The sequence below is a fragment of the Orcinus orca genome, chromosome X, assembly GCF_937001465.1.
Source record: "Orcinus orca chromosome X, mOrcOrc1.1, whole genome shotgun sequence".
In the NCBI taxonomy this organism is placed as follows: Eukaryota; Metazoa; Chordata; class Mammalia; order Artiodactyla; family Delphinidae; genus Orcinus; species Orcinus orca.
The window spans coordinates 3,591,010-3,605,764 of NC_064580.1; the positions used below are offsets into that span (position 1 = coordinate 3,591,010).

Here is a 14,755-nt window from a genome sequence, read left to right on the forward strand (position 1 = left end):
GTATAAATTCTGGAATGCATTTTTATTTCCACGCTCCATAGACCGAAGGTGCTAAAAACATGCAATTAAAATGAATTCATTAAATTAGCTATTCCTAAAGAAATCTTCCCTTGCATGCCCCGCTAAAATGTATCTTTTTTTCCAAAAAAAATCATTAATTTCAAAGTTGCATCCACTCAAAGCCCAGACTTTTGTACAATTCGTTCTGCCACATTTTAAACGTGTCTGCTTGGTGAGAAACTGGAAAAATCTTGGGCTGTTTTATGAGTAAAATTCTGTGTAGCTTAAAATTTCCTATCTGATCAGTCTAGTATGTGGATGTCCAGAAGTAAACAAAAGTCTATTTTTAACTGCTCCAGTATGAGACGGAAGGCCATAAGATCATGGTGTTCTATTCCTTATCTCTTCCTGCCGCTTCCTTGAACTCCAGCATGATCTAGCTCTGACGCCTCGTAAGTCACTGGGAGAATAAAAGCATTCAGCGGGGAGTCCAGAAATCCGTGCCCTGTCGATGTTTAAGGCCATACAAGCAATCAGGGATGAAGGAAACATGACTGCAATCAGGAGGATGTGATTCTGAAGACTAGAGGATTGCCTGCTGATGACACACAAGAATGAGCTGCTTAAAACGATCTCGCTTTGCCCGACACATCATCTAGCTCCCTTGGGGCCAATTTCCCAACGTTTACCATTCCGTTGGAAATGTACTGACTTGTGTGTCTGGCTCTCAAGGTGAATGTTTTAAAGCACCTTAAGGAAATGATGTCCATATTGGATCTATTAAAAGATTCATAAATGAAGACAACCAGAATTAGAAAAATGTTGCTGGAAGTTACACATTTTCTCTCTGTGTCATAACTGTTGGCCGTGACTGAGGTAGCCATGTGTGTGTGTGTGTGTGTGTGTGTGTGTGTGTGTGTATGTTTTGGTAGGCAAGTAATACAATCTGGGATAAAACTTGAAAAATTAAAGAAAAAGTCACCTATAATTCATACTATAAAATAGGAGATACTTTAATATTTTTAGTATCATTCCTTCTTGGTGCTTTCCCTCCCTTTGGTCTGTTGTGTATAACTGTGTCCCGTATCTGCATAGTATACTGATGTCATAATTAAGGAACTCCCCCCTGCTCCATCAGGATCTGAGAGTTGCTTGGAATGGCATCCCTGTCCATGACAGGGTCAAAAGGGAATGTGGTACCCGGCCAAGGTGATGGTTTGCTGAACGAGCTCTTCATATCATGTCTCCCAGGTTAATGCATATCTTAAGCACAATTCTTAAAACAAATTATTGTTCCTTTGAGTAAATGCACGTGTCATTCACAATGTTCTTGTCTTTCTGGTCTTGTAACTTTTCCTTTCATTCTTTGCTATGAGAATGCTGTGGTAGAAAACTCCATGAAAACACCTTTTTCCCATGTGTATGTTGACTTCATTAAGTTATATCACGACAAGTGAAATTCCTAAGGCCAACAGTCTGGGTATGTTCATTGATTCTTGATTCTATTGCTGGGTTGATTTTAGAGAGCTACTTTGCAGAAATGATGCAAAGCATTACCATATTCATTTCTGATCTATTGATTTAAGGAATTAACACTCTTCCCCCATTAGTTTTGGCTGACATGTGTTTGATTACTGCTAGAGTTGGTCCTGACTATTGTAAATGGAGAATCATGATTATATCCATTGAGAAATGGGAAAATACAGGTATTTTCTAAAACGCTATGGGGATCGTTATCACTAATTATCTAATTTACTCGCTTTTCCTTTTTTAATAAAGGGTTAATACAAACATAAGCTTTTCATTCTACCTCTCCTCAGCCATGACCAAATAAAGAGTCAAGAAATTCAGACTTCACAAGACTTAAAAATCGTCGTCAATCATATCTTGCTAATGAAGCAATCAGAAAGAGTCAGCAACTTGTCCACGATGTGTAGGAAGAGAGGAAAACAATGGGATGCTGTCATACGGCACGATGATACTTCCTTTTTTCCTTTTTTTTCTTTTTCTTTTTTTTTTTTTTTTTAACATGTTTAGGGTACTTTAAAGAAAGATAATATAAGACTCTTTAAAGAAAAATAATTCCTTTAAAGTTTCAGGTGCTTTTCATAAAAATGGTTCAAATAGATGTGGTAAATCCTTAAACCAACCAATGACACAGAAGGGAACATAACACGACCTTGACGATTTCGACTGTTATTATGAATATTCACTTGTACTTGCCAAAGTGCCCCAGGACTGCACCTTCTTGTTTTGTTTTTATTTTTGTTCCATTTTTGAAGGGAGAGCCAGGAAGTTATTAAGGTGCCTCCAGGCCCACTGCACCCAATTTCTGTTGATTTTTCTTCTAAAAATCTCTCATCTGGTATTGCTGGGAACCCCCATCACCAATGGACCAGAGGGAATCAACCTGAATTACTTTGCATCAAAGACGTGACTTTATAACCATATGGCTACAAGCTTTGTTTGTTTATCACGAAATCTAAAACTCTGTAACCACCGTCCACATACTGATTCCCTTTCCTATTTCTTCTCCCAAGATGAAAATTGTAGTTAATAAAATTTAAAGTTGTCCAAATAAACTCAGACAGGCAAAAGCAGGGTGTAGGCATTTCTAAAGAAGTCATTTGCCTCCGATTATTGTAAGCAACGCTCTTTGCCAGAAGTCTAAGTGAGAAAAATATATCGTTAGGATAGTTAATAATACTGTACTGCGTACTTAAAAGTGGCTAGGAGAGGAGATCTTAGAATTCTCATCAGAAGGAAAAAAATTTGTAACTAAATGGTGACAGGTGTTCACTGGACTTCCCGTGGTGACTGTTTTGCACTGTATACCAACAGCGAATCTTATGTTGTACACCTGAAACTGATCTAATGGTGTATGTCAATCATACCTCAATTTAAAAAAATCAGAAAGCAAGCTGAGTTAAGAGAAGAGGATGAGCACGCATGTCATTTGGGGGATTTTCTGTGGAGGTTTCAATAGAGACTGTGGCCACCCTGTATGCGCCTTGAATAAGAATTCAATATGGGTTCATTTCTGGGTCCCAGGGTTCCCTGCGCACTGTGGGGATGCTTTTCTTACCTTCTGAATAGTGAGACAAGGTCAAGAGGCTGACACAAGAAGCACCCGCGCCGGAGCCGAAGATGGTCACTCTCTTGGGATCCCCACCGAAGGCCCCGACATTCTCCTCAATCCAACGTAATGCTTGGATCTGATCCAGGAGCCCGTAGTTGCCTTTGGCCGCCTGGTCGCCGGTACTTAAAAACCCTGCGAAAAAACGCAAGATATTTGGGGTTGTCACCTACAAAATATACGTCAACATCGCTGCTATCTGGAAAGACGTTCCACGGTTTACCTTGTTCATTCTTTACTTTTCCTTCCTATAAATGAGAAGCAACAGTGTAGCGCACCTTTTCCATGGCAGAAAGGAGTATATTATGTAAATAAGAGTTACAATGGTTTTTGTTTCTTCTGACACTATAATAAAGTGTCTCATCTGGGGGTTTGTATGGGGTTAACATATAAGGTGAAATGAATCTAAAATATTTACAATACACGACAATATCAGAAACCTATACACTTTACCAGATTTAAGTTATCACTCCTGTGTCTATGTTGGTTTTCCTTGGGAAAACAAAAAAGACTCCTAAAAGAAGTTTTTCAGGGCAAAACAGTGTGTGTGTTGGCATCTGTGTATAAGACTGTGTGCACTGTATATAAAACCAGTATAGGTTTGCTTTTCCCCATTGAATTCCTCAATAATATTTTCATTTAACTCCTTTTAATGCTTAAATTTCAAAGTAAATTATACCCATCATGTCATGCCACACTTAAATCGTTTAGGATGCATCTCTATTTTTCTATATAAGGAAGATATCACAGTTACATGCAGAAACTTATAATTCTTTAATTTCGGCCAAAAGCCAGTGCATATTCAAATCTCCCCAACTGTCCCCGAAATAGCATGGGCTGGTACATTTCATTTTAAAAAATAGGAGGATTCTGTAAATTAAGCAATTAGATTTCACTCAAGGCAACAGATTCTAAATTCTTCCTTTTTTAAAAGCTGCAAATAAGGCAATGCGGGCATTAAATTGTGGCAACGTGATCAGTTTTCGAGATCTATCTCATTCCCTGTTCCTCTCACACTGCAAAATGATCTTGACCTGGAAACTCTGTTTTCCTCTGATGTTTGAGGGCATTTGTGTGGAAGAGACACTCTCCCACTCAGATTCAAAACTATCAATATTTTATAAAGCATTCTCCAAGCTTAAATACTTGCACAAACTTTAATCCAACTTTATGTCCAAATCTGTCTTGAATAAGCCTTCTGGGGAAAAAAAAAGTCATAAAAAGTTGTTTTGTTTTTTTTTTTCCCCCACTTCCCATTCCTACGTGCCCCTACACCAGATCCCCAATTATGATATTTTTCCTTTCTGCACCATTTCTTTATTCCAAGGGTCATGACGTTCACCCGTTTCAACGAATGCTTATTCAATCACCATGGAAAGCAGCCGCGGTGTTTCTATGAAGACAGACTGATCCAAGCCCTAAAATAACAGAAATGGGAACCGATGCCTTCAAACACATCCCTGAGCAAAGCTGACAGCAATTCAAGAGGCCCTCGGAGTACCAGCTTCTCAAAACCTAAAGCAAAATCATAAAGGATGAGATCTTACACCTACTGAGGAGAATGAGGCTTCCCTTCCAGAGCCTGCCTGAGTACCTGTGGGAAGGGTTATTGTTGCTGTTATGCTAAAATCACAATAATCGGGACTCACGGTGGCCTAGCCCTACAGGTAGATGCAAGATGACAACTGCCAGGTTGTACATTTAGGGCATATCGCACAAACCCACTCCCCTCCTAGGTTCCTGGGGATGGATGTGAGATTAGCTATGATGAGAGGGGGTGTTCAGATGTTTCCAGGCCCTCCTTGTTTAATGAGCAATTACTAATTAGTGTTTCATGCCCGTGAAATGTTATGCGGCCTCCACATTCATCCCTCTTACGTTTTACATTCTTTCTCATAAAATGAATCACGCCCTGCTTGGGAGAAAAGCCTCTTTCACCCAACTTTTATGGACGGAACGGGCTTATAATGGCAGCCTGGGTGCCGTGTAAGAACCGTAAGACAAGCCTCTCTTCCCGCATTCAGGAAGGAGGTGGTTCATTTCTAAAGGCTCCAGGAATTTTCTGGCAGAACTGTTCTGTTTTTAACTCATCCCTCCTCTGCCCACCTCCCTCCTACTCTCTGCTCTCACGGAATGACCTAGTCGGTTACTGTTTATGGGGAGGATTTGCAACAGATGGTAAATCGCGAGGCTTTATGAAATCAGAGCCCCTCCGTCCCCAGGAATATATGACTTGTAAAACCTCTCCAACGGCGGGCTCATTAATCTTCCGTACCCTGGCAAATCTGACTTCTCCTAAGAGCAGCCCATGGAAAGCCTTGATCTTGGCAATTCTGCTCGCCTTTCAAAAGTCCTGAGGGAAACAGCTCTCCACGTGTCTCTGAACTTGAGCAAAGGAACGTGGGTTTTTTGGAAGCTGGTGTTTCCATAGCGTCTGCCGTGGAATCTTCATTTATTGCAACATCCAGGGATTGCTTTTTTTTTTTTCTTTTTTTGGTTCTTTTTAAAAATTGAAATGACAAGCAGGTCAGAGTCCCCACTGCAGGGACAGAATGAATGCAAGTCATTTTATGTTCCCTATGACCGCATATTCCTTTCCGATTCTGACTGTCAAAACACGGTGTTCGATATAACCCAGACAGAGGATGTGTGTGGGTTTCCTAGCGTGGAACTGTATGAACAACAACATGATAGCAGGGTATCAACTGGGAAACAAACACACACATTACCAAACATCGAGCGTCCGCAGAAGTCAGTTTCCCAGATGAGCAGATAACTTTCTTTGACTGGCTAACGCCAGTGATTTTAAACAAACAGCTCCTTTCATGGACCAACATTCTTGGACCCCAAATCCTCTCAGCATTTCAGCTGACGAAACATTGGTTTTTGAGATTTACTGTCTCTGAACTGAAGCTTGTAAAGCAGTAAGCCGTTACCACTCCCCACACACAACTGAACAACGAAAGAGACGCACAAAGGAGACCATTTGAATTCACACAGATTAATGACGAGATTGATGCTGAGTTTCATTCAAAGTAGTGGAAGGAACAAAATACACGGCATGTGCTGAGTGGCTGTGCGGTTATTTTAAAACTTGGTTCATGGAAAAGATGTTTAAAAACCCCAAATCCCATTTCCCACCTGCAGGTTGAATGAAATGAATATAACGTACGTTGTATTTGGTCTTAATATTGCTCTAGAATAGAACGTTTCAGTGTTTTAACATAGCTAAACATGATCTAAATGGTTCTCGTTCATCTGAATTGCAGGGGATTAGGAGAATGATTCCGGACCACGTGGTTTTCCGTCCACTTCAGGTCAACAGTAAGAAACCCAGAGGGGTCAGATGTGGCTGGATTTTGGTTCGTTTTAACATGACTTTAACGCCACAGAGGACTTTACCTCTTAGGAAATAATTCATTACATAAGCACAGTAGGCATTTTTTTGATGACCATTACACAGACAATACTTACTAAGTGAATATAGAAAAATATCTTTTATGTTTTCAGGGTATGTATTCACCTGTAATTCGCAGAATTAATCTAGGGTCTCAACTATATTTCTAAAAGAATTCTATGTATGCGTGCATATATATGTATACGTTTGCATAATGACCTATTTTGATTATTTGGTTCCTTTGCAGTAGCAGGAGCATTTGCAAAATACAGCAAATCACTAGCCTTTATTATATCAGAATCCCTCCCTCATATTTGTATATATATGTGTGCAGACATATATATATATATACACACACACACACACACACACATATACACATATATATATACATACACACATATATATGTGTGTGTGTGTGTATTTGAGTGTGCGTGTGTCTTTGAGAGAGTGTGTGTATTCGTACACACAATATTTAAGTTAATGGAGTAAAAGCAAATGTTTAAATGAAATTGTTTCAATGAGAAGAGACAGGATTTACTTTAGGTCACACAAATGAGCCCAAACAGAAACCTGTGTAATGAGAATTACAGCAGAGGTAGAAATGTGAAAAACAGGCCAATAAATGCACATCTATATTCTTGGATGTTTACAGGAAATTACTCCCTGGGTGTGTTTATTACAAGGTGAAAGGGAAGTTTTCTTATTGGAAAACCATTTATGACTTAACAAAAGGGCACAGATTCTAAAGGATAGGATGAGAGGGAAGGGGGGGTATACATTCAAACTCTGCAGGCGTGATAGGCAAAGTTAATTGAAATCGTGTCTGTTTTTAGTTTTCATTCTACTTAAAAATGACACGAGTCATAACTGATGCTGCTTCTATGGTATCTCATCATCAGCTCAGTATCACACAGAGCTATCTCCAATGTCAGTAGAATGAATCGAACACGCTTATGAAGGACCCATGATTTCTACAGCACAGGTTTCCAAACCTGGGGCCCATGATGTTATTAGTGGGATTCCCTGCACTGTTTTCATAAAGTATATTCTATCCCCACAGAATGATTTAGAATGAGGCTGCACAGAGGTCTTAAAGTACTTTAGTTGAAATTATATGGATTCATAGAACTAAAACCAGTTAGATTCTGGAAACAAAATACAAAGTGATAAACAGTCTGTTTATTACACAACGCCAATGAAAAGGTGAAGATAATTGGTAAACGTGTTTCATGATGATGAAAATTTGGCAACAGCCAGTCTGGAACCAAACCCCCTTTGAACCAACTTTAGATTCTTTTTGGTTCAAAACCTCATCCTTGGGGCTTCCCTGGTGGCGCAGTGGTTGAGAGTCCGCCTGCTGATGCAAGGGACACGGGTTCATGCCGCGGTCCGGGAGGATCCCACATGCCACGGAGCGGCTGGGCCCGTGAGCCATGGCCGCTGAGTCTGCGCGTCCGGAGCCTGTGCTCCGCAACGGGAGAGGCCACGGTGGTGAGACGCCCGTGTACCACAAAAAAACAAAATAATAATAATAAAAAAATAACCTGATCCTTGATCATTTCTCCGGATTTGTTGATGACTCAAGCTCTACCGGCTCCCAGATCCTTTTGGTCTGATTTCTTGAATAGCTCACATACCTCATCACTCCCGGGATTCTGCACCCGCAGAGTCCGAGATAAGAGCTCCAGTTCATTGCCTCAACCGTGCTGCTTCCAGTGCACTTCTACAGTATCAATCTAATCATGGCGCTCCCCAACGTATACAAATTGACAAAACTCATGAAAATGGAAATCTGAACCCCTTTGACCCACCAGTTCTATTTCCATAAATGCTTTTTCTATAAAACATCTCTATCTGGAGGTACAGAAATAAGTCATGCAAGGATCTACAAAAAGAAATAGTCATGTAGGAATCCAATCAATTCTTATTGATTATAATTTTGAAAATAAGGATGACAGGAATCTCAACGTCCATGAACAGGAGATCTGTTGCAGGAATTCTGTTGGCTGAATCCATATAATGGGAGGCACTTTGTGTGTATAAAATGATACAGAGTATTTAAATGTGTAAACACAGAACCACATCCAAGTTCTCTTCACAGAAAACCGTGAGTTGCTGAATACTGGGTCTTATGATCCGATTTTTATGAACATCATCAAATGGGTGTGTGAAATACAAACTCCGAAAGGAAATCAAGCAGTTCGTAGCATTTCTCTATAGGAAGGCAGCTACAGGTGATTTTCACACTTAATTTTAAATATGTGTGCTTTTCCTTCCAACTTGTAACTGCTTTTTTAGCAATCACACACACACACACACACACACACACACACACACACACACACACACACACACAGAGCAAGCTTGTTTTAAAGTCAAATGCATTAGTGGGATATCCAGGGCCATTCCCTGTGGTCCCATCTCTACATCTCTGGACATGCTCTACACACGCCCTTTAGCCTACAAATCTACCACATTACACGTAACTGCCCCCTGGGATATGCCCGGCCTTTCTCTCTCTCTTTGCCTTTGTATATTCACTCTTCTCCATCTCTTCCTAGGATATTCTTTACAGGACTGCTGGGATCCTGAAAGCTGTCTTCCTCCTGTAGATGTGGCCTCATATGCAGCCCCACTATTTGCCCATGGGGTACAGTGCCACCCGGAGACCAGCTCTGTCACCTCCCTGGTCCAACCCCTTAGGCAGGAATCACCTGCAGATACAGGCACTGCCATTTTCTCTCTTTCCCTCCACCAATGCGGGTCCCTTTTCAACATTTTCCTAAGGGTCTCAATTCTCTCAAGTCAGTAAATTGCTTTAAGTGAGCTTCTATGATAGAACTGACCACTCTCTAGGAAGGGTATCTGCCCGCAGGTCCGTAGCCCGGTTATTGCTTGTACTGGAATCAGTCAAGTCAGCCTCGGATTTGAGTCTACAGGAAAGCCTCGGGCATATTACGCAAGATTTCAGAGCCCTTTTCATTTTGCTTATGGTTTCCTTTACCGTGCAAAAACTTGTAAGTTTGATGACTTACAGAATGGGAGAAAATACTGGCAAATGATGTGACTGACAAGGAGCTTAATTTCCAAGGTAAACAAACAGCTCATACAACTCAACAACAACAAAAAACAAACAACCCAGTCAAAAAACGGGCAGCAGACCTAAACAGACATTTCTCCAAAGAAGACAGACAGATGGCCAAGAAGCACATGAAAAGGTGTTCAACATCACTAATCATTAGAGAAATACAAATCAAAACTACAATGAGGTATCACCTCACACCAGTCAGAATGGCCATCATCAAAAAGTCTAAAGCAATAAATGCTGGAGAGGGTGTGGAGAAAAGGGAACCCTCCTGCACTGTTGGCGGGAATGTAAGTTGGTGCAGCCACTGTGGAAAACAGTATGGACGTTCCTCAGAAAACTAAAGACAGAGCTACCATATGATCCAGCAATCCCACTCCTGGGCATATATCCAGACAAAACCATAATTCAAAAAGATACATGCACCCCAATGTTCACTGCAGCACTATTTACAATAGCCAAGAGATGGAAGCAACCTAAGTGTCCATCGACAGATGAATGGATAAAGAAGATGAGGTACATGTATACAACGGGATACTACTACTCAGCCATAAAGAAGGAAATAATGCCATTTGAAACATCATGGACGGACCTAGAGATGATCATACTAAGTGAAGTAAGTCAGACAGAGAAAGACAAATACCATATGATATCATTTATTTGTGGAATCTAAAATATGACACAAATGAATATATTTACAAAACAGAAACAGACTCACAGACACAGAGAACAGACTTGTGGTTGCCACGGGGGAGGGGGTGGGGGAGGGATGGATTGGGAGTTTGGGGTTAGCAGATGCAAACTAGTATATATAGGATGGATAAACAACAAGGTCCTACTGTACAGCACAGGGAACTATATTCAATATCCTGTGATAAACCATAATGGAAAAGAATATGAAAAAGAATGTCTATGTGTGTATAACTGAATCGTTTTGCTGTGCAGCAGAAATTAACACACTGTAAATCAACTATTCTTCAATAAAAAATATTGAAAAAAAATAAAAGATCTCAAAGCTTCATTCTTCTCAGCTGTGGAATGGAGAAGAGTAAGTGTCCAGCACATAACATAGCTTGGGGAACTAACTGCACTGTGTCTGATGGACAGTGTGTGTTTAAAAACGGTCACCAGCTAGGCTGATTTCCTTGATACGAGAAACACTGCCATTTATTTCTGTTTCACCTACATATAGCAAGTGAGGAGAGGCATCTGTTGATAGATAAAATGGGTCCGTAGGGAACATGGATTACTGGTCTACTTAGACTTTGTCTTTAAGATTATGCAGATGATCAACCTCATGTGCTCTCTGACTGCAAATGTGGCTGGTGAATAATTGTGCGTGAAGGTGACAGATATTTCTTTACAGTCTGTTTATTGAGTTTTAATGAGGTGCTTAAAGTCTAAAGAGAAAGGCAATGCAAAATATATATCGCAGGTTTATTCATGCTGGGAAAATTATGGAGTTGCTTATTCAAACAACATTTATGATATGCCACAATGACCCAAGTAATGTGCTGAAAGCTGAGGGACTATGATACACTAGAGTGGATTTCCATAGATACTTTAAAAACTTACACAAAACCTTTTTTTCCATTTGTGAGCTTCAATTTGTTTGTTTGGTTTTTTTTTAAACATCTTTATTGGGGTATAATTGCTTTACAATGGTGTGTTAGTTTCTGCTTTACAACAAAGTGAATCAGTTATACATACACATATGTTCCCATATGTCTTCCCTCTTGCGTCTCCCTCCCTCGCACCCTCCCTATCTCACCCCTCCAGGCGGTCACAAAGCACCGAGCCAATATCCCTGTGCCATGCGGCTGCTGCCCACTAGCTATCTACCTTACTATGTTTGTTAGTGTGTATATGTCCATGACCCTCTCTCGCCCTGTCACAGCTCACCCTTCCCCCTCCCCATATCCTCAAGTCCGTTCTCCAGTAGGTCTGCGTCTTTATTCCTGTCTTACTCCTAGGTTCTTCATGACATTTTTTTTTCTTAAATTCCATATATATGTGTTAGCATACGGTATTTGTCTTTTTCTTTCTGACTTACTTCACTCTGTATGACAGACTCTAGGTCCATTCACCTCATTACAAATAGCTCAATTTCGTTTCTTATTAAGGCTGAGTAATATTCCATTGTATATATGTGCCACATCTTCTTTATCCATTCATCTGATGATGGGCACTTAGGTTGTTTCCATCCCCGGGCTGTTGTAAATAGAGCTGCAATGAACATTTTGGTACATGACTCTTCTTGAATTTTGGTTTTCTCAGGGTATATGCCCAATAGTGGGATTGCTGGGTCATATGGTAATTCTGTTTGTAGTTTTTTAAGGAACTTCCATACTGTTCTCCATAGTGGCTGAACCAATTCACATTCCCACCAGCAGTGCAAGAGTGTTCCCTTTTCTCCACACCCTCTCCAGCATTTATTGTTTCTAGATTTTTTGATGATGGCCATTCTGACTGGTGTGAGATGATATCTCATTGTAGTTTTGATTTGCATTTCTCTAATGATTAATGATGTTGAGCATTCTTTCATGTGTTTGTTGGCATTCTGTATATCTTCTTTGGAGAAATGTCTATTTAGGTCTTCTGCCCATTTTTGGATTGGGTTGTTTGTTTTTTTGTTATTGAGCTGCATGAGCTGCTTGTAAATTTTGGAGATTAATCCTTTGTCAGTTGCTTCATTTGCAAATATTTTCTCCCATTCTGAGGGTTGTCTTTTGGTCTTGTTTATGGTTTCCTTTGCTGTGCAAAAGCTTTGAAGTTTCATTAGGTCCCATTTGTTTATTGTTGTTTTTATTTCCATTACTCTAGGAGCTGGGTCAGAAAGGATCTTGCTGTGATTTATGTCATAGTGTGTTCTGCTTATGTTTTCTTCTAAGAGTTTGATAGTTTCTGGCCTTACATTTAGGTCTTTAATCCATTTTGAGCTTATTTTTGTGTATGGTGTTAGGGAGTGACCTAATCTCATACTTTTACATATACCTGTCCAGTTTTCCCAGCACCATTTATTGAAGAGGCTGTCCTTTCTCCACTGTACATTCCTGCCACCTTTATCAAAGATAAGGTGTCCATATGTGCGTGGGTTTATCTCTGGGCTTTCTATCCTGTTCCGTTGATCTATCTTTCTGTTTTTGTGCCAGTACCATACTGTCTTGATTACTGTAGCTTTGTAGTATAGTCTGAAGTCGGGGAGCCTGACTCCTCCAGCTCCTTTTTTCGTTCTCAAGATTGTTTTGGCTATTCGGGGTCTTTTGTGTTTCCATACAAATTGCGAAATTTTTTGTTCTAGTTCTGTGAAAAATGCCAGTGGTAGTTTGATAGGGATTGCATTGAATCTATAGATTGCTTTGGGTAGTAGAGTCATTTTCACAATGTTGGTTCTTCCAATGCAAGAACATGGTATATCTCTCCATCTATTTGTATCATCCTTAATTTCTTTCATCAGTGTCTTATAGTTTTCTGCATACAGGTCTTTTGTCTCCTTAGGTAGGTTTATTCCTAGATATTTTATTCTTTTTGTTGCAATGGTAAATGGGAGTGTTTTCTTGATTTCACTTTCAGATTTTTCATCATTAGTATATAAGATATAATAAGAATATTTTAAAACCTATTAGGATTGAAAGTCATACTTTCTGCCAACACAATATATTTATGAAACATACATAAGATATATATTTAGTACCTATATGGTATTCAGGGCACTGTAAATTGCATTTAAGAAAAAGAAGATGACATACACCTCTATGTGACAAATGTGAAACATGATTTGGATAATTCCTCTTAAAGTGAACAAATTTAAAGTAGGCTCCTCTGTTCTATCCTCAATTGCAAAACAAGCTTGATGGTAGTGGGGTTTCCTAGTATTTACTGTTGGATATCGTCTGTGGGCAGACAAGAATTAATCAGATTTGTTCTCATTTATCCATAACATGATCACAACAACTGAATGTAATAAAAAAACACACATTCATTTTCATCTCTATCAAACGTCAGCGATGTCTACTAACTCACATAACGTTTTCTGTGTCCAGAAATATTCCCAAGCTTTCCAACGCTGGTTTTCTCTGGGAAACGTGGAACGTGATTAAGAAGACTGTTTGTTGATGGTTTCCTTTGCTGGGCAAAAGTCTGATTAGGTCCCATCTGTTTACTTTTGTTTTTATTTCTATTGCCTTGGGAGAATGGATAAAGAAGATGTGGTATAGATATACAATGGAATACTACTCACCCATATAAAAGAATGAAATAATGCCACTTAAAGCAACACGGATGGACCTAGAGATGATCATACTGAGTGAAGTAACTCAGACAAAGACAAATACATACGATGTCACTTATACGTGGAATGTAAAAAAACGGATACAAAAGCATTTATTTACAAAACAGAAATAAACTCACAAACATACATAACAAACTTATAGTTACCAAAGGGGAAAGGGGGGTGGAGATAAATTAGGAGTTTGGGATTAACATATCCACACTATTATATATAAAATAGATAAACAACAGGTCCTACTGTAGAGCACAGGGAACTCTACTCAATGCCTTGTAATAACCTATAATGGAAAAGAATATGAAAAACATATATGTAACTGAATCACTTTGCTGTACACCTGAAACTAATACAACATTGTAGAAAAAAAAAAGAAGACTGTTTTAATTAAGAAAACCACTGGGACGATCTTAGAGGATATAACACATTAGCAACAAGTGAATAGAATGACCTATAAAAGAGCTAAAATCCCAATAGGGTGTTTAGTTTCAGTTCGGAAAGGTTATTGAAGAAAGAAGGTGATATTTCCCAGCAATGAGTGTGTATCTACCATCCGTGTATCACACACGAAAACTGTCCCTTTAGTTGAATGCTTTGACCATGCTCTTTGCCTTGTTCTCAGTTACTATATATTATAACTCTCCTAATATCAGTGTTTTGGGGACATTTCTGCTATTTTTCTTTCCAAGGATGGCTGGTTCACATGCCCATGACTCTCAAACTCCTGTTGTCCTTGACCACAATGCATACCTGGGACGCCTCTTCTAAGCCCCATTAAAGTACCTTTTCTTCTTACAAGACCCCAAACGGTAGCTAATTTTGAAACGGAATGCTTTCAAATTGGAAGAG

General features: G+C 39.5%; 1 protein-coding gene across 4 annotated transcripts in view; it reads right to left on the reverse strand.

The window, feature by feature from the left end:
- Nucleotides 1–14,755, reverse strand: part of NLGN4X (neuroligin 4 X-linked) — a 346,761-nt gene that overhangs the window by 13,904 nt on the left and 318,102 nt on the right. For all 4 annotated transcript variants that reach the window (XM_033420238.2, XM_033420242.2, XM_033420244.2 and 1 more), the window contains one exon: nt 3,086–3,271. In XM_033420238.2, coding sequence (XP_033276129.1) covers nt 3,086–3,271 — 186 coding nt within the window. The remainder of the gene's footprint in view (nt 1–3,085; nt 3,272–14,755) is intronic.